Here is a 25,990-nt window from a genome sequence, read left to right on the forward strand (position 1 = left end):
GCTGGAGACAGATACAAATGTAAAATAGTGGGTTAAGGGCAAGGCCAGCCCTACCGTTAGGCAGAGTGAGATGGTCGCCTCAGGCAGCAGCAGGGTGTAGGAGAGATCCATGGGCCATGCGGCCTGCCCTGAGCCCCCTAAGCTAACCTACGGCCTTCAGGTGCAGCGAAGGATGCCGTCCCAGCACTGAAGAAACGATTCAACTGCCAGCTCAGTCAGCTTTTGTGCATGGAATGGGATGGGGCACGATCTTGTCCTCCTCAGGCAGCAAAATATCTTGGGCCAGCCCTGGTGAGGGGGCCAAGCAAATCACCTACTGCACCCCTTGAGCCATCCTTTGAGATGAATCAATGAATGAATGAACGAATAAAAATCTAACATGAGCAACTCAGCTAGTATTCATGATGGCTTTATGGAACCTTCAGGTCTAGAACCATTATGAGGCTGAATACCAATTGCTAAGGGGACAAACAGTAGGAGTAGAGATGTGAAGTCCTGGAAAAAAATGAGAAAAATTCAGGGGGAAATGTGTTTTTTCCCCCATTTTCTGAGGACCATTGGGGTTTCTCCCCCCCCCCCAAAAAAAAATTGAAAAGCTTTGGATTATGAAATATTTTCTTTTAGAATTTAAGATTGTTACCCAGCCTTTACTCCCCCAAAATGATTTGTAAAAGCTATGTAATAAGAACACTTTTATAGAACAACTAGAGATGTAAAATGTCTGGAAATAATGAAGCCATGGGGGAGGGGATTTTTTTTAAAAAAAACTCTCTGTAAGATTCCCAGCATAGTTATTTCTTTCATTCCTTATCAAAATTATTGATCTAAAGTATATTTACTGATAGACATTCATGCTCAGTTTCCCAATGTGTGAGTAGAGTCACCAGTGTGCATTCTTGACAGTTTGGGTTGTGTTCTATAGAGTCCTGTATTTCTGATGCTGTAACAGTCATGTAATGTAGTTCAAATCTATTCAGACAATAATTACAAATTTACTGACTTTATTTTTTTAAAAAAATTGATAATTTTATCAGCAAACTAAGTTATACGTAAAATAACTTTAGGAATAGAAAGGCTGTTTTATGTTCCTAAAGCAGCCCTCCCCAGCCAGGTGCCCTGCAGATATTTGGGACTACAGTGCCCAGCATTCCTGACCACTGGCCATGCTTCCTGAGGCTGATGGGAGCTGAAGACCAAAATATATCAGGAGGGAACCAGATTGGGGAAGGCTGTCATGAAGCAACAAAGTAACTTCAGATCTGTAAAGAGAGCTAAAAAAATAAGTATTGCTGATTTTTCAATTTCCCCCAAAATTTCTGTTTTTCTCCACCACCACCACCTGCCCCAGTTTTTTTCCCATGGCCTCAAGGTTTTTTGGGAATTTTACATCTCTCAGTAGGGCTTCTGTTTGTGGACTTCCTGACAGCATCTGAGTTGGCCACTGTGGGATGTAGGCTGGTCATATGTCCTCCTTTACAGAGGGCAGCCCTCTCTTTGAAGGTGCCCTCTATTTCGAGGGCTGTGCAGTCCGAGTCTAGTTTCAAGAACTCTAGGAAGGGAGGGCAGGCAGAGGGCAGATTCTGAAATGGAGTCATTGCACCCCTGCAGAGATCACTCTACTACTAGGACGCCACTTATGCGTAGCCCCCCAAAAGGGCACAGATCTGCAGAAATTTGCACATGTTAATTTATGTGTATAGATAGAAATCTGGGGGGGGGGGATACTGTAAGTTAAACAAAAATTCCGTACATCTGTCTTGCCATGGTGGGGAAGACGGTGACTAGGTGACCTGTGTGCTTGCCGCTTAGTCTGCTGTCCAGGTGCTGCGAAGTTTTGATGGGCAACTTTGAGGCCCTGGCCCTCAGGGTTCTTTTATCTTTAAACTGGACTTGAAACTGAGAAGACTACATAAGAACTAAAAAGAGCCCTGCAAGAACAGACCAAGAGTCTATCTAGTCCAGCATTCTGCTCACACAGTGGCAACCAGCTGCCAACCAGGAAACCACAAGCAGGACATGAGTGCAACAGCACCCTCCTGCCCATGTTCCCCAGCAACTGGTGTACACAGGCCTACTGCCTGTGGTACTGGAGGTAGCACATAGCTATCAGGACTAGTAGCCTTTGATAGTCTTCTCCTCCAGGCATTTGTCTAACCCCCTTTTAAAGCCATCCAAATTGGTGGCCATCACTTAATCCTGTGGTGCCAAATTCCATAGTATAACTATGTGCTGTATGAAGAAGTCCTTTTATCCTTTTATCTGTCCTGAAACACCAACCAATCAGTGCCATGAGAACCCTTTGGGTTCTCATATTATGAGAGAGGGAGGAAAAGGTCTCCGTATCCACATTCTCCATACCATGCAAGACTGTCGTCTATAAGATGGGCCACCCTAACCCAAGACCTAGGAATGTCAGAGAAGTCCGCAACAGAATCAACTGAGTTCAGATGTCTATGAATCCAACCCATGGATTCTGGACCAGCTTTTCCCAAGTCACACAGATTCCTCGGACTCGCAGACCCCTTTTGTAACTTTCTGGAATTTTCACACATTTAGTCATAGAAAAATACGTCATTAAAAAAAAAAACAAAAAAACACCAGCTGAAAATGCGCATTTTCCCCGCCAGCTAAGGCATGAAAATGCACATTTTCCGCACTTTCACATGTGCAAATTTGCGCAGGTGTGAATTTCCACAAGTGCGAATTTACACAGATTTGGGAAATTGGGGGGAAAACCTGATTCTGTCAATGAGTGAGTGACAGAACGAAGGGCACCTAACAATCTGTAAAGGCAAATGGAACGGATTTTACAAAATCCGTACATTCCTATCGAGACCTTGGGAATGCTTCTCTGATCCAGAAACAAACAATACCGAGCTAGACAGACCAATGATCTCCCATGGTGCATAGCAGCTTCTTGTGCTCACAAGATGGAGAAAAATCTCCCTTCCCCAGCTGAGTCCAGGTGCAGTTTCTTTCTTCCTTCCTTCGGAAGGCCATGCCTTCAAAACAAGTTTCCACACTAAGAAAAAGACCCTTGAATTGTGAACTCGTCAATTGCACTCCCAGGATCTCTCCCCACCCGCAAATGCAAAGAAAAATAATTTGGGTGAGAGCCAGACTGGATTATTCCCGGTGGGGCACAGTCCCATGGAAAGCAAGAAGGAAAAAAACTCTGTTATTCACTTGCTGAACCTTGAACATCAGTGTGTGTGTGTGCTGAGAGGGAATAAAAGGCCTGGCTCTGCCGCTCACGTGAGCCACCGATTACGCTGTTGTTTGCCGGGCAAACGAGCCGCATCGTGTTTGGCGCGCAATGCTGTGTGTGCATTTGATTTTTGTCAATGAAAACCAGCTGTCGCCACTCCCTCTCCCCACCCCGCAGAATTCATGCCATATGTTGCTTTATTGTCTCCATTCACGAGAACGCCAGAGATGAGGCTGAACGCGTCGTTGAATATTTCGAGGCCGGCTGGATGCTAGGTATGGAAGGTTAGGTGGCAGCACATTGAGGATTTCTACCTGGTGGCCTCTCTCTCTGAGAAGCAGCGCATTTGATCTGTTTGGCCACCACCCTTGGAGAGAAGGGTCTTCTCATCCGTCCGGGTTCCTCTTCAGAAGAAGGGTGTTCTTCTTCTGTTCATAAGTGTTTTGCTTTGGTTTTCTTGGTATGTCCTGGCTTGGGTGGCCAGCTCTTTGCCCTGGGAATATTCGTCATTAGGGGAATCCACTTCTGGTCCTGGATCAGGAATGTGAAGGCCTCATGAGAGATGTATTCAAACTCCCGCAGTGCTCCTGTGATCTTAGAAAGAAGCATCAAGGGATAGGCAAAGTGATGCAAATGCAGTTTAATAGACAATTCCCAATTGGAGTGGGACATGTTTGTCATTACGGAGGAATAAAGTCTCTCTCCTTACATTTGCCTTTGAGAACCAGCACAGTAGACTATACTGTATTTTGCTTTCAGTCCAGCCATCCAGATATTTTGGATTTCAACTCCCATCAGCCCCATCCAGCATGACCCATGGTCAGGAATGCTGGGAGTTGTAGTCCAAAACATTTGGAAGGCACCAGGGTTGTGGAAGGCTAGGTTAGAGTGCTGGACTTAAACCCGGGAGATGTGGCTTCAAATTGCCCCTCAGCTGCAAATGTGTACTGAGTAACCATGGGCCAGGTGCTGTCTCTCAGCCTAACCTACCTTGCAGGGCTGTTGTGAAGATATCTGAGGGGGATGGAACTATGTGTGGGAGGGCCCCATGTCTGGTTAGAAGGCATCAATGCCTGCTGAACTGATAGGTTAATTTGGCTGCATGACTGTGGACCACGTGAGTGTGGACTAGGTCTTTTTTTTCTTCCGCTCCTTCTGTTTCTTTCCCTCACTCTCTCATTAAGAAACAAAACCAAAAAAGCCACCAAAGCTGTGTTTCACTGCCTCAGCTTTAAATATTTATTTTAAAATTTGTTTGTTTTCTAAAGGATACAAAAGAGGAAGAAAAAGGTTTAATGGGAATGAAAAAGGATCTCATGAAGATGTACGAGGACGAGACAGAGGTGGAAAAAAGGGGACCAACAATGAGCCAGTGTGAAAAAAGCATCAAGAGCAGAAGGAAAGAGTGAGGTAAATGAGGGAGGGATGTTGTTATATTTTAGCTCAGTTAAAAGCAAACCGAAGACAGTTTTTTTCAAAGGAATACACACAGATTAAGACTCACATATATTTTACGAAACACAGAAATTCAAAAACAGGCACCAAAGCAGTTCAATACAGTACGGCCCCGATTACATTAATATTACATTCCTTATATAGAATAAAACGATTACCATAATATTAACCCTCCTCTTCTTTCTTTTTTTTAAACTCCAAATTTACATATAGAGTCTAGGTTTCTACAAAACAGAACAAAAAACGAAAACAAAACCCATCCAAGACTGACTTGGGTAGAGAAGCAACACGGTATCTCTGAAATCGGTCATGATAGACAGACCTCCCCCCCGCTCCCAAGGGCGCCTTTTAATCCCATTGTGTAACCCAGAGACGTGGGTGTTCAGAACCAGGAGTTGCCGCAGACAGAAAAACGTGTACACCCAAGCGTCAACACAGAAATATAGTCAAACTACTTATAGAACAAAAGCTAACACAGATTAGTGTTTTCTCTTCTTTCCGCCATGATTCCCTTGCAGCCTAATACTTTGTTGAGTAAGTTGTACGTGTACACACACACACATACACACACACGCACGCACACGCACGCACGCACATACATGAATACAAAAGCAGAGAAATTTGGGGGTTTTTATGAGCTCAGTTCTTGCTCTAAAAACACCCCATTTCCCAAAGGTACACTTTATTTTACACACCTATGACAAATGACTTGTTAACGAAACCTGGATTCCAAAGAACGTAGAAAACCCCGTAGAATATTTAATGCACTTTTAAGTTAAAAGTCAATTTGTAGTTGTTGCGCTGACTATCACAGCACACACCCCCGCTCACCCCTTCCCCCTGCTCTCGTTCTAAAGGGAACGCACCAAAGTTGGGGGTTCGGTGGGGTCTGTGATGAGACACCGTAGCACCTCTTAGAACCTTAAATAGTTTTAGTCATATATAAAATAACACACTTCTTTTTAAAAAATAAAAGAGCACCAGGTATTTCACAGTGAGAGGTAGAATCAAATTAAACGAGCCCATCCCCTCTTCCTCTCTCTCTCTCTCTCTTTTTTTCTATTTAGCACCAATCTCTTCTCACCTCTTTCCTGTTTGGGGTATTCCCTCCTCATACACACATGAAAAGGGATTTTTCCACCCAAAAGGGAAGAAAGACCTCCCTTGATTTTATTTTTGCCTTAAATAAAATATATATATCTATTTCTCTCTCTCTCTCTCTCTAATATTGCACATCAAAATGCTTCCTGTTCCAGAACAACAAGCAAATGAAAACAGTTTGCAAAGCTTTCTTTCCAAGCCTCCTTCCTATTTTGTTCCACAAAGCCCTGACTGTTACATTTGGTAACATGTCGACCGGGCAGGATGACCTGGGTTTCTCTGTGTAACATTTTCTTTGGCTGAAGGAAGAAAAAAAAAAAATCTTTGGGTGCAGAACTGTTCAGTTCAACTGGCCTCCCCTTCAGCTCCCGAAACGCCATCCGTTAAGTCGTGTCTCTGCCAAAGCCAACGCGCTCCCCACCCCACGCTGGGGGACGGGAGTCCGAGAGGCCGAGAACGCCTTGAGATGTTACGTGGTCCAAACGCAGCAGGCCTGGCCCCTCTAGGCTCGTAGAGGTATGGGTGGTGGATGAGCCCTGCTCAAAGATGCAGCATCTCCAAAATAAAAATAAAAACAAAAACAAAAAGCTTGAAGCACTGCAGAGGCCACCATTTAGAGAAAACACACGGGCCCGACCTCGAGGAGATATTGCTTCCCTGGCTCAAATGGCGGAAGATTGTCGATGTCGACAATTGGCAGCTGGTTCAGGTCCTGCGTCCGGAAGGTAAAGACAGCCTGGTGCCACTGTCCATCTTGAACCTGAATGCAAAGGCAGGGAGAGGAGAGGGGGGCGGAGAGAAACAGAGAATAAGTCCTCCCATCTATGTCGGGACCCCTTTAGTGCAGCAGCCCCTCGTGTCTCCTGTGTGTCCAGTAACACTTCGTCCTTGACACAACAGTTAGCAGCCTTGGGAAGGGCCTTGGCTCAGTGGTAGAGCCCCTGCTCTGCATGCAGAAGGTTCTAGGTTCGATCCCCAGCTTCTCTAGGTAGGGCTAAGAAAGAAAGAATCCTGCGTGAAACCCTGGAGAGCCGCTGCTGCCGGTCAGTGTCGACAATACTGGGCTAGATGGACTAATTATGTGATCCCTATGCTCCTAGTTCATTCGGCTCTTTATTCAGAAGCATGAGGACTGGAATCTTATTTTATTTTTAGGTGAAGGACAATAGCTCACTGGCAGAGCCCCTGCTTTGCATGCAGAAGGTTCGATCCCTGGCATGCACCAAAGTTCGGGGTTCGGTGGGGTCTGTGATGAGACACCGTAGCACCTCTTAGAACCTTAAATAGTTTTAGTGATATATAAAATAACACAGTTCTTTAAAAAAATAAAATAAAAGAGCACCAGGTATTTCACAGTGAGAGGTAGAATCAAATTAAACGAGCCCATCCCCTCTTCCCCTCTCTCTCTTTCTCTCTCTCTCTCTCTCTCTCTCTCAAACTTCTATTTAGCACCAACCTCTCCTCACTTCTTTCCTGTTTGGGGTATTCCCTCCTCATACACACACGAAAAGGGATCTTTCCCCTTTAGGCTAGATAGACTAATGATGTGATCCCTATGTTCCTAGTTCATTCGGCTCTTTATTCAGAAGGATGAGGACTGGAATCTTATTTTTAGGTGAAGGACAATAGCTCAGTGGCAGAGCCCCTGCTTTCCATACAGAAGGCCCGAGGTTCGATCCCTGGCATCTCCAGGTAGGGCTGGGAAAGAGAGAATCCTGCTGGAAACCCTGGACAAGCGCTGCTGCCAGCCAGTGTTGACAATGCAAGATGGACCAAGGGCCTGACTCAGCATAAGGCAGCTTATGCTCCTTGGTGGGCTTCCTTTAAGATCAAGATGGGCATGATTATATTTTCATTTTTATCCTGCCCTTTTCCCAAGGAGCCGAGGGCTAGGGATGGCGGAGAATTCCGCCACGGATTTCAGTGAGGCTGAATGCACTGGCATTCGGCCCCCCGAAATCCGTGGCGGAACGGCCTGCCACCCCCCACCCCCCGCGGATTCCCCCTGGGACAAAGCTTACCTGGGGCGGATGTTCCGGACGGCAGTGGCTGCGGCGGCTAGTCTTTCAACCGGCTGCTGCGGCCACCATTTCCATTCTGGTCTTTGCCATGATAGGCTACGTAAGTATTTATGTAGCCTATCACGGCAAGCCAAGAAAAAAAAAAGGCGTACGCAAATGGCGGTGGCTATGGCAGCCGCCATTTGCGTTCCCTATTTTTCGCCATTTTATCCTACGTAAATATTTACGTAGGCAATTACGGCAAAAAAAAGGGAACCGCAAATAGCGTAGTGGGCGCTATTTGCATTCTCTTTTTTTCACCGTTTTATCCTATGTAAATACTTACGTAGCCTATCATGGCAGCCTGGAAGGACGCAAATGGTGGCTGCTATGGCGGCCACCATTTGCATCCGCAGCAGCCCATCCACGGCCAGAAGTCCGGCTGCGGATGGCCCTGGCCGGCTGCTCCGTGGAGCTGCCACAGAGCAGAGCCGGCCGAGCAGGATTCTGGGGGGGAGGACCGGATCGCCTCCCCCCCCGTCGAGGATTCCGGGGGGGGGGGATGGAGCGCCTCCCTGCCCCAGCGGATGCCCCAACTGGAACCAGGTAAGGGATTCGTACATCCCTACCAAGGGCAGCATACAAGGTTCTTTCCTTCTCCCCCTGCCCCCCGCATCCTCAGAATAACACAGTGAGGTGGGTTAGACAGAGAGTGTGTGACAAGCTCATGGTCACCCAGCGAGCTTCAAGGCTGAACAGGGATTGGAGCCCAGGGCTCCACGGTCCTAATCCAACTCTCCAACTACTACACCACACCATCTCTCTCTCGGTGGGAGGATTTGATTAGAGTCCTGGGGAAAGATTTGTGTTGTCCTCCACACCATGCCATCTAAATCCACCCACGCCCCCACAAGGCGCTATTAGCTTCCTGATGGATGCGGAATACAGACGTCCTACCCGTATCTCCTCCCTCCCAGCAGGGCTAACAGGAACTGCAGCGGGTTGATTTAGATCAACCTTCCCCAATCTGGTGCCCTCCCAAATGTTTTAGACTGCAATTGCCAGCAGTTGCTGAACCATTGGCGATACTGGCTGGGGCTGGTGGGAACTGAAGTCCAAATCATCTGGAGGGCCCTGGTTTGGGGAAGGCTGATTTAGATAAAGTCAACAGCACAGGCGGAAAGGATTAAACATTCCTCCCTCCAACACCACTGCTCCAGTCAAAATCCCTCCCCCCCAGGGTCAGCCCTGGTTAGTCCTTGGATGGGAGACTGCCTGGGAATCGGGCTTCCTGCACTGAGCAGGGGGTTGGACTCGATGGTGTCGTAGGCCCCTTCCAACCCTATGATTCTATGACGTCAAGCAAAGGGCTGGATGTGCCCGATCTCGTCTGATCTCGGGAGCTAAGCAGGGTCAGCCCTGGTTAGTACTTGGATGGGAGACCGCCTGGGAATCAGGCTTGCTGCAGGGAGCAGGGGGTTGGACTCAATGGCCTTGTAGGTCCCTTCCAACCCTATGTTTCTATGATGTCGAGCAAAGAGCTGATCTCATCTTATCTTGGAAGCTAAGCAGGGTCAGACCCAGTTAGTACTTGGATGGGGGCCAGCCTGGGAATCTGGCTTCTGGCATTGAGCAGGGGGTTGGACTTGATGGTCCTGTAGGCCCCTCCCAACCCTATGATTCTATGATCTATGATCCTGATGGTTTAATGCAAAAAAAAAAAAAAATCAGGAGCAGCCAGGAGGGATCATCTCCTGAGGTCATCAGAGGGAGACAAGCATCAGCACTTCAACTGTGCCCATGAGCTGCTGAACTTTGCAGCTAAGAACCTACTGCCTGAGCTTGCTTTTTTCCTCCTCCCTCCCAATCACCTTTCCTTTCCTTTTGTGTTGTGTTTTTTTAGATTGCAAGTCTACGGGAAAGGAGTGTCATCAGAAATATCTTTGTAAGCCAGCTTGGGGGCCTTTGGGGCTAAAAGGTGGGATAAAAATGCTATAAATAAATAAAAATAAATCATAAAAATCATACACCTATCCTGAAAGCACTGAGCTGGCTGCCACTGAGCTACTGAGCCGAATTTATGGCTTCGCTTTTAGCATATAAAGCCCTTGACCATTTGGGAGGCAGGTTCTTGAGGGAGTGCCTCCCCCATTATCAGCCAACTAGGACCCTTTGGTCTGCAGGAGATGCTCTGCTCAATGTCATGAAGAGGATGGGAATGCAAGAGAGGGCTTTCTCAGTAGCGACCCCCCCCCCCTCCACAGTGTAAATGGCCTCCAGTGTGAACGGTTTTAAAAGTAAGCTCAAGACCGTCTTGTTTATACAAGCATTTGGCTCCCGGCTTATTAGTTTTGTGTCTCTTTGATAGATTATTATTGTCATGTGTTAACTGTTTATTGTAACAGTAGGATTTTGCTGTTGTGTTATTAGTAGGGCTGTGCATGGACCCCCCACTTGGCTTCAGATGCCGATTCAGACCTTCCGAAGCCGTCCCGCTTTGGACCCAACCCACTTCACTTCAGATTCGGATCTGAAGCAAGATTCAGATATCCAAATCATTCAGATTTGATGTTTTCCCATTGACTTGCATTGGAAAACAGAAACAGCCATAACCTTTTCAGTTTTTGTGATAAATACATGAAATTGGGGGACCTGGCCCAGTAGTTTCTGTGCTAGGCGGAGTTAAAATTTGATTTTTCAACAAAAACTCTCAAAGCAAAGAGCTATAACTGTTTGCCCTTTCCACAGAAGTGCATGAAATTTGGGGGTCTGTCAGCCCTCATGGAGGAGATTCCACCTGCCAAATATCAGACGGTTTGGCCCAGTAGTTTTTGTGCTAGGCACAGATAAAATTAGATGTTTTCAACAAAAACTCTCAAAGAAAAGGTCATAAAGGGATAATTAGAGAAGTTAGGTGTTTAAGCAGTGATTAGGAGGAGGTCACTATCCCTGATCTCTGCTGTAAGTTTCTTTGAAGTGCAAATAACCCCTCTCCCCTAGTATTACTTTCCTAGTCAGCTTCACAGTGGATGACCTCAGGCTCTCTTTGGCTGAATGGAATACACATTACCTTGGAAAACAGGCTTGCAGACAGGATGTGTTATGTGCTTTTTTCAACACAAACTCTCAAAGCAAAGGGCTATAACTCTGGGCAATGGGTAGCTCCCATGACAAGACCCTGAAGATGCCTCATATGGGGCTTGCTTTGCCACACAGTGTCCTATTAAATTTAAATAATGTAGGTTAATGTGTGTAGTGCTTTGCTTGACCACAACACAAGCACACACACAGACACACAAGAGCAAAAGAAAAGCAAATCTAGAACTACGTATTTTTATTTTATTTTTTAAATTAGGGAAAAGATATAGAGTTCAAAAATGAGAAGGGAAGGAATACAGGCAGGGGGTGAGAGCCAAGAACAAGGAAAGATAGATATAGATATAAAAAGATCTAGCCAGAAAACTATGAAGAAAAGTTGAATGGGGGGGGTGGGCAAAGAACAAGGCGAGGCGAGGACACTAAAGTACTTTTTAAATTTTTCTCTTTTTTTTAATAAACAATCTAGATAGAGAGAAAACTAATAAGAATGGTTGAATAATTAAGAAAGGGGGGGAGCCAAAGAACAAGGCAAGGACAGGAGGAAACTAAACTACTAAAGTACTGTTTTGTTTTTTTAAATAAATAACCTAGAAAAGAAAGAAAGGGAATAGTTGAATTGAAAAGGGCTCAGCGGGAAAGAATAAGAAGAACAAAGCTGCAGTACAACACACACACACACACACACACACACACACACCCCACAGATCTAGCCAGCTAACTAACAGCTCTCTCTAACCACCACCTCTAACAGCTCTCTCTCTCTCTCTCTCGCAATGAAACAAATGCAGGCTTTCCTCCAATATATACAGTATCCTCACCACCACCACCACTGTCACAGATTGGAGACAGCTGGATTAAGTTCAACCCTAATTTGGCAACTAGAGTTGCCATTTCAAAAAACTCCCTCCCTCCTCCTCCTCGTCTCCCCTTCCTCCTCTCCCTCTCCCTCCTTGTGATCTTTCACAAGTTCATACATTTTAGAGACAGGCTGTCTGGGCTTCAGTAGGCATCAGAATAGTTCCAAATCTCGGGGGCAGACCAAGGTGCTTTGGCGGTCACCCGCTTTGCTTCGGAGCACCTCGGTGCTGTTTTGATCTGCTTGGTGCTTCAGATCTCACCAAGGCACCCCCGAAGCGCCCCGATTTGCACCGGTATTCGGAAGCGATGCACATCCCTAATTATTAGTCTGTGTATTATTATTATTTGTAATCTGTGCTGAGATTCTGCTTTGGAGGAAGGGTGCGGTATAAGAACAGTGAATCAATAAAACAAAATAACATTTAAAAATTCAAGGACAGGTCCCTTGCATCACATCCGTTGTAGACTTTTTAGAGTTGCTTTGAGCAGTGTGCAGTTCATTCAAAGTGGCAGCAGGCGGTGCTGTTGCTTTACAGGACACTGCCGCATCCATCCGCCACCACTTAGCAAACCACCCTCAAAGGAGAAAACAAAATTCAAGCCGTAAAACAGGAAAGAGCCCCAAGAACGAACAAACAACAATGACACACACAAATGTTAATTGTGTGCAGACCTGTGGGCTGCACAATCTCTCCACAGTGCCCCCCCATACCTTTTCCTAAGGTGCTTCATGAGCTGTTTTGGAAGGTTTCCATACCTTGCAATCGTTGGACAGCACGTCAGGTCTGAGCTGCCCTCCTCGCTGGAAGGTCTGTCCGTTCCAGGCCTTGAAACGCACAGCTGTCTCCGCTGGTCCTTCCTGCCACACGGGTGTGTCCAGGCAATGGATGGTGATGTTCTGAACAACCTCAGAGCTCAAGAGGTGAAGGAAATTCATCTGCACTCTTCCGACGTCGAAATCCAGCTAGTGAATGGAAGATCAAAGTTCCCAGTGAAGGGTGGAACAGGGCATCTTAACTCTTCCAATGCAGGCAGGATAACGGACTGGCAGGCGGCCCTCACCTGCACCTCAGGACATGCTTGCATGCATGCATTTCTGTCCTTCATTCATTGCATTTCTACAATGCCCAACAGCCAAAGCTCTCTACTTACAACCCCAATCTACAATATAATAAAAGCATAATATAAAATATTTAGCATACACCATTTAAATTTGATTACTGCAAGGCGTTATACGTGGGGCTGCCTTCAAAAATGGTCTGGAAACTTCAGCTGGTCCAAAATAGGGCAGTGAGACTGTTAATGGGGACTGGCCAATGAGACCGTATTTATGCCAGCACTTTTCCACCTGCATGGGCTGCCAGTCCATGTCCGGGCTCAATTCAAAGTGCTGATATTAACATTCAAAGCCCTAAATGACTTGGGGCCAGGTTATCTGAAGGATCGTGTCCTCCCATATGTACCTGCCCAGAGTCTAAGGTCATTTTTGGCGGTCCTTCTCCAGGAGCCCCTGCCAAAGGAAGTGAGGTGGGTCGCTACCAAGAAGAGGGCCTTTTCTGCTGTGGCACCTTGGTTGTGGAATGAGCTTCCCAGAGATGCTTGTCTGCTATTTTAAATCTGCACTTCCTGCAAAATGCGTACACCCAACTTTTGGTAATTTATCAGGGTTGGGGGAGCTGCAAAACAGGGCAAAAAAGATTCACCCATCACAGCATGGAACGGTGCCTTCCCTCTGAGTTAGCTTTGACTGTGAGACTGTAAGCCAAACCTGACTGGTGGCTATTGAGAGTGAGGGAAAGTAAAATATGACTGTGGCACTGATGCTTCAGAACTACCCCTCGGGTGTCTACATGGTATGTGCAGGGGATGTCTACACTTCGGAATAACCTGCCCTGGGAAGTCTTCCACTTTGTCGCCCCCAACCCTAAACTCGTTTCTTCTCCAGACTAAGGCTGATACCCACTTACCAATGAAACCATTGACACTTAATTTGGAGTAGAAATCATAGAATAGTAGGGTTGGAAGGGGGTGGACCATCAAGTCCACCCCCCTGCTCAATGCAGGAATCCAAGTCAGAGCATCCCCAACAGATGGCTGTCCAGCCTCATCTTGAATGCCTCCAGGGTGGGGGAGCCCACCGCCTCCCTAGGGAATGGGTTCCAATGTCATCTTGTGCTAACAGTCAGGAAGTTTTCCTGATGTTCAGCCGGAATCTGGCTTCCTGTCACTTCAGCCCATTATTCCGTGTCCTGCACTCTGGGATGATCGAGAAGAGATCCTGCACTATCCTATCTCCCCTCAGTCTTCTCTTCTCAAGGCTAAACATGCCCAGTTCTTTCAGTCTCTCCTCATAGGGCTTTGTTTCCAGTCCCTTGATGCTCAGCCGGAATCTGGCTTCCTGTCACTTCAGCCCATTATTCTAGGTCCTGCATGCTGGGATGATGGAGAAGAGATCCTGGCCTTCCTCTCCGTGACAGCCTTTCAAGGACTTGAAGAGCGCTATCATATCTCCCCTCAGTCTTCTCTTCTCAAGGCTAAACATGCCCAGTTCTTTCAGTCTCTCCTCGCAGGGCTTTGTTTCCATTCCCCTGATCATCTTCGTTGCCCTCCTCTGAACCCTCTCCAGCTTGTCTGCATCCTTCTTAAAGTGTGGTGCCCAGAACTGGACACAGTACTCCAGATGAGGCCTAACCAGTGCTGAGTAGAGGGAAAGTAGTACTTCATGAAGAGGCTTGTGCTTTTCGAGTGACTTTTTAGTAAAGGTCGACTTGGCTTGGTTTTCTCTTGTCATGCTGAGCATTTTAGTTGATTTAGGGTGCAAAATCTATGCATCTTTAGACAGAAAAAAGTCCTACAACTCCCAGCATGCCCCAGCCAAGCAAAAAGGAAACAGAATAATTCCTCCACCATGCATAATGTCACAGCCCTTCAGCAAACAAGGGGCAGAGAGCTTAAGATGCAATCCTGGGAGTTGTAGGCCTTTTTTTCTGCTGGCTGGGGAATGCTGGGCATTGAAGGCGTTTTTCTGCCGGCTGGGGAATGCTGGGAATTGTAGGCCTTTTTTTTCTGCTGGATGGGGAATGCTGGGCGTTGAAGGCTTTTTTCCTGCCAGCTGGGGAATGCTGGGCATTGTAGGACTTTTTTCTGCCAGCTGGGGAATGCTGGGAGTTGTAGGCCTTTTTTTTCTGCTGGCTGGGGAATGCTGGGCATTGAAGGCTTTTTTCTGCTGGCTGGGGAATGCTGGGCGTTGAAGGCTTTTTTTCTGCCAGCTGGGGAATGCTGGGCATTGTAGGACTTTTTTCTGCCAGCTGGGGAATGCTGGGTGTTGTAGGCCTTTTTTTCTGCTGGCTGGGGAATGCTGGGCATTGAAGGCTTTTTTCTGCTGGCTGGGGAATGCTGGGCGTTGAAGGCTTTTTTCTTCTGGCTGGGGAATGCTGGGCGTTGAAGGCTTTTTTTCTGCCAGCTGGGGAATGCTGGGCATTGTAGGACTTTTTTCTGCCGGCTGGGGAATGCTGGGAGTTGTAGGCCTTTTTTTCTGCTGGCTGGGGAATGCTGGACATTGAAGGCTTTTTTCTGCCAGCTGGGGAATGCTGGGCGTTGAAGGCTTTTTTCTGCTGGCTGGGGAATGCTAGGAGTTGCAGGACTTTTTTCTGTCTAAAAATGCATAGGATTCCACCCTTAAATCTCTTTGCTGCTACTGCATTTTACTTTTATTTTGTGATGATTTTCTTTTGAAATGAATAGCATAAACATGGAAAAAGTAAATCAGTAACCCTGGTGGAGATTAGTTAACACACCAGCCCTTCAGTGTTCTTTGAGTATTCAGCAGACTACCCAGTAATGTTGCATTCCAGGGGAATTCCCAGCCTGCGGATGAAACGGCCCAAGACCTTTGCATACCTTGGAGGCAGTGACGGGACTGAGGCAGGTCTGTCCCCCTTGGGTGAAATTACAGGTGACTTGAATGCTATCTGAAGAGCAGCCAAGATTTGGGTCAATCCAGTAGATGCCTAAAGGAAAGATGGAACTTAGCATTAGGAAGAAAAGTGAGAAAAGGAAGAAAAGTGAAAAGTTGCTTTTCCACCTCTCAGTGTTGCTGTCCAGAATGGTATGATTTCAGAAAATCGTCCGGAAATGTATGAAGGAGAGTGGAATGTGGACTATTTTCACAAGGACTTCAATATGGAATGTGTTAATCCAGCCTGGCTAGATTCAAGAAACTACTGCCCCCCCCTCCCACTAGGGAAGCATGAGAAATTTGTTTCAGTTTGCTTCGGATCAGGATTTACTCAGTTCGCACTTCCCAAACCAAACCCAGACTCGAATGCAATCTGTGATCCAAGTCCGTACATTTTGAAGCTTGCAAGGTGATTCGCGGTCCGAAGAAATGTATTCAACAGGATGTGTACCTTTGAAAACGTGCATGAAAAAAAATGCGCACTTTTGAAAAATGTGCACAAACGTGCTTTAATCAAAGGGAGAAGAATGCATAGATTTCAAAGACGCACGCAACTGATGTGTAACTTTAGAAAATGCGCATGAAAATACGCATGGGTTTTCATGCGAAAAGGAAAAAAGATCGCAATCTCATACGGACGCAAGACAGAACGACCTTCGAGGTGGAATCTGGAGAGCTTCAACGCACCTGAATTTTGCCTGTGTGCACATCCCTGTTGTATTGATTGATTGATGGATTGATTTGATTTGATTTGTACCCCACCTTTCTACGAAAAAATGGCACTCAAGGCGGCTTACAGGCATAATTAAAATTGATTAAAATGATAAAAATGTAACAATTACAGAATAAAAAATAAAAACAGCACTCAACCCAACAGACCTACTTACAAGGCAAAGGTCTTCTTGAATAAAGCTGTCTTTGCCTGACGGCAAAAGGACACCAGAAAGCGAGCAAGCCTAGTTTCCCATGGGAGGGAGTTCCATAGCCTGGGAGCAACCAACGATAAGGCCCTCTCTAGGGTCGCCACAAAATGCACCTCTGAAGGCAGCAGTCTCAAAAGAAGCACCTCTCCGGCCCTATCCCCAAAACAGTCACTTAACCCTATAATATTAATTCTCTGCTGTTCCTGAATTGAGGATTGCACATCAGTAAACCATACCATTCATTTGAGTAACAAACCTAAGCGTGTGGTCCTTGTCTCTGGTACAGCTTTACCCACTGGGGTGCAAATTTGAACCCAGAATGTAGGTCATCCCCCACCCCCACCCCAGTGAAGCCTTGCACTTGGGTGACTTTGCACGCCTTGCACGTGACTTTGCCTGCTTCCTGTTTAATCTGGGCCAGGTTAACACCCACCATCCTGCATCTTCTGTTCACAGTTCATGAGGTCTCTGCAGATGCGGGCAGGGTTCTCCTTTGTTCCAAGGGGTCTCTTGATGCTCTGGATGAGGGTGCTGAGGTAGTGCAGAGTCTTAAAAATCTCCCCTCCCTGGTCCAGCATGGGAAGGTCTGAATGTTGATAGCTCTGTCCAGAAGAAAGAGGGGGAAGAGAGATAAAGTCAGTCGTTGATGGACTCTCCCACAAGTCCGGTTCGTTTCGCAGGAGACTGGGCAGGGGACACTTGAGCATGTCTTTCATAAGGGATTTATGAGCTACCCACGACGTACCTCAGACTTGAACACATCGCCGGTACTCATCACTGTTTGGAAAGCAGCACCAAAGCCATCTTGCTGCTGGTTGAGGGGAAGGAAACAAACATGTCAGAGTTGATGGAGAGGAGTAGTATCAGAATTACTGCTGCCAGCCTGAGATCCCTGAACATTGGGATTAAGGGCCAAACCAGATGTAATGCTTGTAACATAGTTTGGCAGTGCCCGGTACCTGACGGAGCACCTCTCCGGGCGTGAACTGACCCGTACACTATGCTCTGCATCCAAGGCCCTCCTCTGGGTGCCTCCTCCGAGGGAGGCTCGGAGGGCAGCAACAAGGGAGAGGGCCTTCTCAGTGGTGGCCCCCAATTTATGTCATAACCTCCCTGAAGAGGCCTGCCTGATGCCAAGATTGTCATCTTTTTGGTGCCAGGTTAAAACCGCCCTCATCTCTCAAGCATGTGGCAGCATGTGTGTCCTTTTGATCAGGTCTTTGAATGTCTCTGGCTGATGGTTTTAGATATATGTTGTTCTTGTGTATGCTATCTATTTTATTTCCTACAGGAGTGTTTTTTTTATACTTTATATAATGGATTTTAATGGTTTTAAATTCTTGTGAACTGCCCAGAGAGCTTTGGCTGAGGGGCGGTACAGAAATATAACAAATGGAATGACATGAACGAATTAACTCCGCGACACCAAACGACATTACAGCTAGGCAGTTGGGCAGTTTTTAAGGGACCACAAGGCTCTTTTTTGTTTTTGCTGCAAGAGACCTAGAATCCATTGATTTGGGGGTTTGTTTTTAGGTTTTCCTGCAAGATATAAGCAGTCTTGAGGGCTCTGTTTTTTAACATAAGAGACCGCCATTGTGCTCTAAGGGATGGTGAAGTCTACAATATGGGAGAACCCCTTAAAGAAAATAAAAATCTGGTAACCTAGTCATATACTACGTACAAACTCCAATAGTCCATACATTTCAGTGGTGCTCCAAAGCATGCAAAATTACATGCAGAATGAAATCCCAGGGAACTTACAAATGTAGCCAGGATTCCGGGTGGACCCTACAAACACAAGAGACAAGATGATGCATTAATGTGCCAAGCATGCCCCTTGGGGCATGGCTCCGATCACTCTTTTAATCATTTCATTCTCTGCATGAGGCCTGAATGGCTGATTTCTTTGCTTTACTCTGTACACAACCCCTCCCACTCCTCAACAAATTCCACAGCAGGACGTCTCAAATTCCAAGCTCAAGCACGCTTTGCAAATCTATGTAATTCATGTGTTTTTTCTTGTTCTTTTCATTATCGTGTCCATTCCGCGCATCCCGTATTTGTGAGTTTGTCAAATTCTGAATGGCTCACACGTCTTTTTGTGTTGGTGACAGGACAAGAACTATAGGTAAGAGAGAGCAGAAGTGGAGATGTACAGTGGGTGAACTCTCTGCATCGGTTTTTCAAGGTTCTAGTCCTCTCAGCTCTCTTCTCACTCTAAAGCAGGGGTCATAGAATCATAGGGCTGGAAGGGGCCTACAAGACCATCGAGTCCAACTCCCTGCTCAGAGCAGGAATCCAAGTCAGAGCATCCCTGACAGGTGGCTGTCCAGCCTCATCTTGAATGCCTCCAGTGTGGGAAAGCCCACCACCTCTCTAGGGAATGAGTGCCATTGTCGTATTGCTCTAACAGGATGTTTGTCCTGATGTTCAGCCGGAATCTGGCTTCCTGTAACTTGAGCCCATGATTCCGTGTCTTGCACTCTGGCATGATTGAGAAGAGATCCTGGCCTTCCTCTCTGTGGTACAACCTTTCAAGTACTTGAAGAGCGCTATCCTGTCTCCCCTCAGTCGTCTATCCTCAAGGCTAAACATGCCCAGTTCTTTCAGTCTCTCTTCACAGGGCTTTGTTTCCAGTGCCCTGATCATCTTCGCTGCCCTCCTCTGAACCCTCTCCAGTTTGTCTGCATCCTACTTAAAGTGTGGTGCCCAGAACTGGACACAGTACTCCAGATGAGGCCTAACCAGTGCTGAATAGAGGGGAACTAGTACTTCATGTGATTTGGAAGCTATGCTTCTATTAATGCAGCCCAAAATAGCATTTGCCTTTTTTGCAGCCACATCACATTGTCGGCTCATATTCAGCTTGTGATCTACAACAATTCCAAGATCCTTCTCGCTTGTAGTATTGTTGAGCCAAATATCGCCCATCTTGTAACTGTGCATTTGGTTTCTTTTTCCTAGGTGCAGAACTTGGCATTTATCCCTATTAAATTTCATTATGTTGTTTGAAATTTAATGTCGAACCTCTTTCAGCCCAAGGACCAAATCTGATTGCGGAGAAGCTTTCAGGGGCAGCATTCCAGTGGTGGGTATGGGGTGGAGCCCAAACACTAAAAACACGGCCATATTTGAGCTTGAACCTCCTCCTGCCAGTAACTAAGCCTTGGGAGAGGTATTTCCACCTTCTAGAATGGGGAAAAGAACTGCACAGAAGCCGGAAAACCGCCAAATGATCAGCAGTTGAGGAAATCGGGGTGGGGCCAGGAGAACCCTGGAGGGCTGGACTGACATCCACTTGGCCAGATGTCGCACCCCTGATCAAATGCTTCAGGCATTCCGCCCCCCATGATTCTAGGAGCCTCCCTCCTCATCTCGTGACCCTCAAGGCTGGCTTCATCACACTTTGCCTCTACCTCCCATGCCGTCCATTTCTTTTTTTTTTTAATCATGAAATTTTATTTATTTTGAAACAAGGTTAACACAATAAAGGCAACAAAAAGAAGAACGTGCATAATAATAAATCACAATCACAAAAGAAAGGAATTCACAATTCTGTGTGTTTGTGCATAGTAATCAGCAGTGCTTTTTTCTGGAGATAAAGGTGCCGGAACTCTTGAATTACGCCTCCTTGGGAGTAGATAGCGATTAAATTGTAATGAAGAGCATTAAAATAGTGGACAAAGGATAGATAGATAGATAGACAGACAGACAGATAGACAGATAGATGCATGCACGCACGCACGCACGTAATAGAAGAAAAGGTGCCGGAACTCTTGAATTACGCCTCCTTGGGAGTAGATAGCGATTAAATTGTAATGAAGAGCATTAAAATAGTGGACAAAGAATTGACAGACAGACAGACAGACGTACGCACGCACGTAATAGAAGAAAAGGTGCTGGAACTCTTGAATTATGCCTCCTTGGGAGTAGATAGCGATTAAATTGTAATGAAGAGCATTAAAATAGTGGACAAAGAATTGACAGACAGACAGACGCATGCACGCACGCACGTAATAGAAGAAAAGGTGCTGGAACTCTTGAATTACCCTTCCTTGGGAGTAGATAGCGATGAAATTGTAATGAAGAGCATTAAAATAGTGGACAAAGAAAAGACAGACAGACAGACAGATGCACGCATGCACGTAATAGAAGAAAAGGTGCCGGAACTCTTGAATTACGCCTCCTTGGGAGTAGATAGCGATTAAATTGTAATTAAGAGAATTAAAATAGTGGACAAAGAATAGACAGACAGACAGACAGACGTACGCACGCACGTAATAGAAGAAAAGGTGCTGGAACTCTTGAATTATGCCTCCTTGGGAGTAGATAGCGATTAAATTGTAATGAAGAGCATTAAAATAGTGGACAAAGAATTGACAGACAGACAGACGCATGCACGCACGCACGTAATAGAAGAAAAGGTGCTGGAACTCTTGAATTACCCTTCCTTGGGAGTAGATAGCGATGAAATTGTAATGAAGAGCATTAAAATAGTGGACAAAGAAAAGACAGACAGACAGACAGATGCACGCATGCACGTAATAGAAGAAAAGGTGCCGGAACTCTCGAATTACGCCTCCTTGGGAGTAGATAGCGATTAAATTGTAACGAAGAGCATTAAAATAGTGGACAAAGAATAGACAGACAGACAGACACACACACACACACACACACACTAGAAGAAGAGGTGCCAGAATTCTTGGATTACGCTTCCTTCGGAGTAGAGTATTAAGAGTATTAAAGTAGTGGACAAACACACACACACACACACACATATATCTATATCTATATAATAGAAGAAAAGGTGCCAGAACTCAGTTCCGGAGAGTTCCGCCAGAAAAAAGCATTGGTAATCAGAAAAAATGCATCCCCACTATTCATTTCTTGCCCCCAGGGCTTCCCCCACCCCGTTCCCTGCTTTCATCCAACGGAACCATTGGCTACCGTTGTCTCCCTCCCGTGGTCAGCAGACCACTCAGCACCCCGGTGGCGATGCACGGTCCTAGCCCTTCCAAAGCTGTGAAGAAGATGTGTTTGCCATGAGTTCAGGAAGCTGGCTTGCTTCGTTGGCTGGAATGAACTCCCAGATTCCCAGTAAGCCAAGTCCCACACAAGACAGGACCGTGGAAGTCAGGGGTGCTGAACCTCAATCCAGTCCCCCAGTGTTCCCCATACGGCTCCACCCCCTTTCCCCCACTTGCTAATCATTCAGTGGTTTCCTGGTATTGGCAGACAGAGCGTTAAGCTACAATATGCGTGCGTCTTTTGAATTTGGGTCCTGCCCCCATTTGCTTTCGGTCCCACCCACTGCTGGAAGGCGGCCCAGGAGAGCTTTTCCAAAATTGAATTTGGTGCTCAGGCTGAAAGAGGTTCAATGCCCCTGGTGTAAGCTATGGAGAGTGTAGAAGCTCAGGCCTTGACACACTGGAACCATTGGCAGCGCTGCCTGCAATCTTTTTCAAAATACATCCAGATAACCATGAGGGCTAGGAACAAAGCTGCACTTATCAGTAAAGCAAACTCCTTTTCAGACACCAGGTTTTGCATGGAAGTCCAATGCACTAACAAGCCCTGGTCACTGCTTCCCTCCAGCTCCCCCCACCCCCACTTGACTGGAGGAAGAGAGAGAGTAGAGGTGAGAAGATTAATTCTACATAATAGAAGAAAAGGTGCCAGTACGGTTTAGGACTGCGTATCTACAAAGGTAACTGAATTAACAGTATCAGCAATGCGTGATTCCCAGAAGCCTTCTCTCACAGCAGAGAGAGATACCCTTCTCTCTCACCAGAGGTGATCAAAGGGTATCTAGGAGCTGCAGCACTTCAGGCTGCAGGTGAGTGACTGACAGCTTCACTGTTCAAACAAATTCCCTGCACACAGAAAACTAGCATGTCAGGGAGGACAGCATTTATTTGTTTGTTTGTTTGTTTGTACTACACATTTATATACCGCTTCATAAACAGAAACTAAAGTGATGAACAACATCGTGTGGTGTATTGGACTGCGACTTGGGAGGCCCAGGTTCTAGTCCCCATTCAGCCATGAAGCTCACTGGGTGACTTTGGACTGGTCATCGACTCCAAGCCAAACCTACCTCACAGGGTTGTTGTGAGGATGAAATGGTGAGGAGGAGGGCCATGTAAGCTGCCTTGGTTTGCTTGCAAGAGGAAAAAACATGGGGTATAAAGTAGGGCTGTGCACCGCTTCGGCCCGAGGCCTGAACCCCGAGTTGAAGCAGGCCGCTTCGGGTCACTTTGTGCCCCTTCCGAGGCAAAGCAGAGGGGGCACAAAGCGACCTGGAGCGGGTCGGGGGCTCACCGAAGCACTTGTTGCACTTCGGTGCTTCGGCCCCCAGCCTAGCCCCCCCCCCCCGCACCTCCAGGTCCTTACCTGAGCCACCTTCACCGCCACCATCTCCTGAGGCCTGGACGCACGGTGACTCTTCATGCAGGGAGTCACCATTTCTAAAATGGCAACTTCCTGGAACTTGCAGGAGGTTGTAATTTTAAAAATGGTGACTCCCTGGAAGAAGACGAGTCTCTGCGCCTCCAGGCCTCAGCAGATGGCAGCGGCAGCGAAGACAGCAAAGGCAGCAGCACAATTGAGAAGGTGGCAGTGCAGCGATGGAGAAGGCGACGGCTGCAGCGGCAGCAGAGGAGGAGGTGGTAAGGTAAGGAGCTGGGGGGTTGCGTGGGGGCGTCGGGGGGAGGGACCCGAAGCAGGGTTTGCCATCCGAACCCTACTTCAGGTTCGGGGCTGAGGTGCGTCGGGGAGGCAAATCTGCCCGAGCCGGATCAGGCGCGCCTCGGATCGGGGGGTCCTCGCACAGCCCTAGTATAAATGTAATAATAAATAAATAAATGAAAAGTGGAAACCACAATGCAAAATACAAGTAAATCATCACGTTAATAGCACCAGGGTAGAATCTCCCTGAGATGATAAGTTCCTATGTGGAGGGAATTTTATTTTGTTACGTAGCAGCTTTCTACACTACAAGCCCCCACATACAGTCAGAAGTCGAACAGCCTGCGTTAGGGATGTCACAGAAATCCGCATTGGATTCAGATCCGTTTGGATTTCTATGAATCTGACCTGAGGACTCAACAGACCGGCTTTTTCTGAGTCATGGAGATTCTGTGGACTGATTTTTCAGGGTGGGGGGCTTTGCACTAATTCGCATTAGCATCAATGTGCACTTGCACAAATCTGCATTAGCTAATATGCATTGGTGCTAATTCACATTAATTAATGTGGATTAGCACACTTGCGCAAGTGGGCAAGTGCGCGTTTGCGCTAATGCGCAAGTGCACTGATACAAATGAGCACTAATGTGAATTAGCACAAGTAGAATGACATTCTGGTTAAAAAATCCAGTTCTGTTAATCAGCGGACGACAGAAAAAAAGATGCCTCACAATCCCCGAAACACAGGAGGAACAGATCTCACAAAATCTGTACATCCCTTGGCAGGACACAGGTCAACCACCTCTAGCAGAACTAAGCGACATGAAAAGACACTATACCACCTGAACAATTTTCTGAATACATACCGGAGGTCCAGGGGGCCCTCGAGGCCCTGGGGGACCCTGTGAAGAGAAGGATAAGTGAGGTTAACAAAGAAGGAGCCCTCTGGATTTTCCCATCGCGTCGGAATAGCGAGGGCATACGGAGAAGTGCTCTCAGAAGCGGCTGCATCTCCTGTTCCACTCCTCTGGAGACAGGCAAAACAAGCCTGACTCTCTTGCAGAAATGCCACAAGGCCTTTTGATCCGCCTGGCTGGGGCTCTGCATTTGACAGAGGTGCAGGATTCCATGTTGTTGTACTAAAACCAAAGGAAGGACAGTGATCCAGAAAGGCAAAACCTCGCCGAAGAAGGAATGCAGTGAAATGCTCAAGAGCCTGCCAGGGTCAGGAGGCACCAGATAAAGTCGCTGGTTGCAGAAGCAAGGTGGGCTGGGCTCAGATTGGCAGCAGAACGCAGGGCTACAGCCACTCAGTTCAGGAATCCCATCCAACCATGGTTTGTGCAAACCAGAATATAAACTTAAACCATGGAGCTTCCACGCTGTCAAGCCTCTGTCAAGCATTTGTAGTCACACAATGAAGATGATCTCTAAGTAAATAGCTTTTATTATGCGAGCCAGGGCCCGATCAGCCACGATTCAGGTTACAGACGTAATCCACATACAGCAACGCAGATCTCAGTTCTCTAGTCAGCTTTGCGTAATACTAGTTAGGCTACAAGAGGCTACCTTCGATGAATACACTGTGCTAGGGACTTCCAATGAAAACTGGCGCCAGCCAGCAGTACGAAACTGAGTAGCTTTATCCGTCCTGCTCTTAGGGAGGGTCTTCCACTAGGAACCTCTTTTGAGCGGCCAACCTTTTAGAATGACTCACATCCCAAAGATGTCCCTCCCTCCTCACCTGATGTCTGATTCCTGGGTCTGCCTCTCCCAACTCTCTCCCCACCCCCCTCCCCACCAAAATCTGGCATTCCCATGGATAGAGGGGTCTCTGGCTGGCTTTGATCCAACTGGAAAGACTCTTCTCTGCCACAGTTACTCTGCCCTCTCCTGCAACCATGGCAGCTCCATCACCCCTTCGCTCTGTTCCTCATCTGTCTCTGAATCTGTTCCCATGCCTTTGTGGAGTGCTTCTGGAGAAAGGTTGGGCCCAATCCTTACATATACCAGGCTTCCCAAACCTGGTGCCCTCCGGATGTGTGGGACTGGAACTCCCATAATTCCCAGCTGCCATGACCATGGTCATGGTCATGCTGGCTGGGAATTATGGGAGCTGTAGTCCCACACATCTGGAGGGGTTTTCAGTCCTCTTCATAAATTAATTCCCGCTGCTACGATGCAACCAGCACCCCTCTGGAGGCAGAGTGACTGCTGTGACTACAGTCTGGCAAGTCAGACACCACACCAAATTCTAGTCAGGGCAAACACATGGCTGGCAAACTCACATCAGACCATGAGATGCTGATTCTGGGTTTGCTGGGTGATTGCAAACCACGGCTTGTCAATTCAGAGATCATGCCGAAACACGCTGTCGGTCAAAGACGTTCGGAGAGCACCAGGTTGGGAAAAGCTGTTTCTAGTCCGTTCTCATATGGTCTCCTTAGCAGTATGTTGTATTTTCTTGCACCATTTTCTTATATTTCACTGCATTCATTCTTTGGGGGGTGGGGCGGGGAGCTTTTTCTTGTTTCTTGTTTTCTTCTATTAGATATCCTTACACAGCAGCCTGGCGCCAATATCTCAGCCTAGGATTTTATGCAGAGATAAGCATAATTTTTGCTGCTCTGGTTAGCGTCCCAAGCATCTGCTTTTACTTCAGAGAGGTTTGGGTGGAAGGAGCAATCTTATTAGCAATG

At 46.9% G+C, this 25,990-nt stretch overlaps 1 protein-coding gene across 1 annotated transcript in view; it reads right to left on the minus strand.

The window, feature by feature from the left end:
• Positions 1-4,426: 4,426 nt before the first annotated feature.
• The window catches only part of LOC146335737 (uncharacterized), a 352,825-nt gene continuing 331,261 nt past the window's right edge, over positions 4,427-25,990 (minus strand). The window contains exons 54-60 of the mRNA XM_084820776.1: positions 24,158-24,193; positions 18,367-18,393; positions 17,348-17,413; positions 17,036-17,204; positions 15,622-15,731; positions 12,479-12,685; positions 4,427-6,524 (exon numbers count right to left, since the gene is read on the minus strand). Of these exons, the coding sequence (XP_084676902.1) occupies positions 6,378-6,524; positions 12,479-12,685; positions 15,622-15,731; positions 17,036-17,204; positions 17,348-17,413; positions 18,367-18,393; positions 24,158-24,193 (762 nt within the window). The 3' untranslated portion in view covers positions 4,427-6,377. The remainder of the gene's footprint in view (positions 6,525-12,478; positions 12,686-15,621; positions 15,732-17,035; positions 17,205-17,347; positions 17,414-18,366; positions 18,394-24,157; positions 24,194-25,990) is intronic.

The sequence above is a fragment of the Heloderma suspectum genome, chromosome 14 (genome assembly GCF_057233095.1).
Source record: "Heloderma suspectum isolate Gila_16-S chromosome 14, 16-S_ref, whole genome shotgun sequence".
Taxonomy (NCBI): domain Eukaryota; kingdom Metazoa; phylum Chordata; class Lepidosauria; order Squamata; family Helodermatidae; genus Heloderma; species Heloderma suspectum.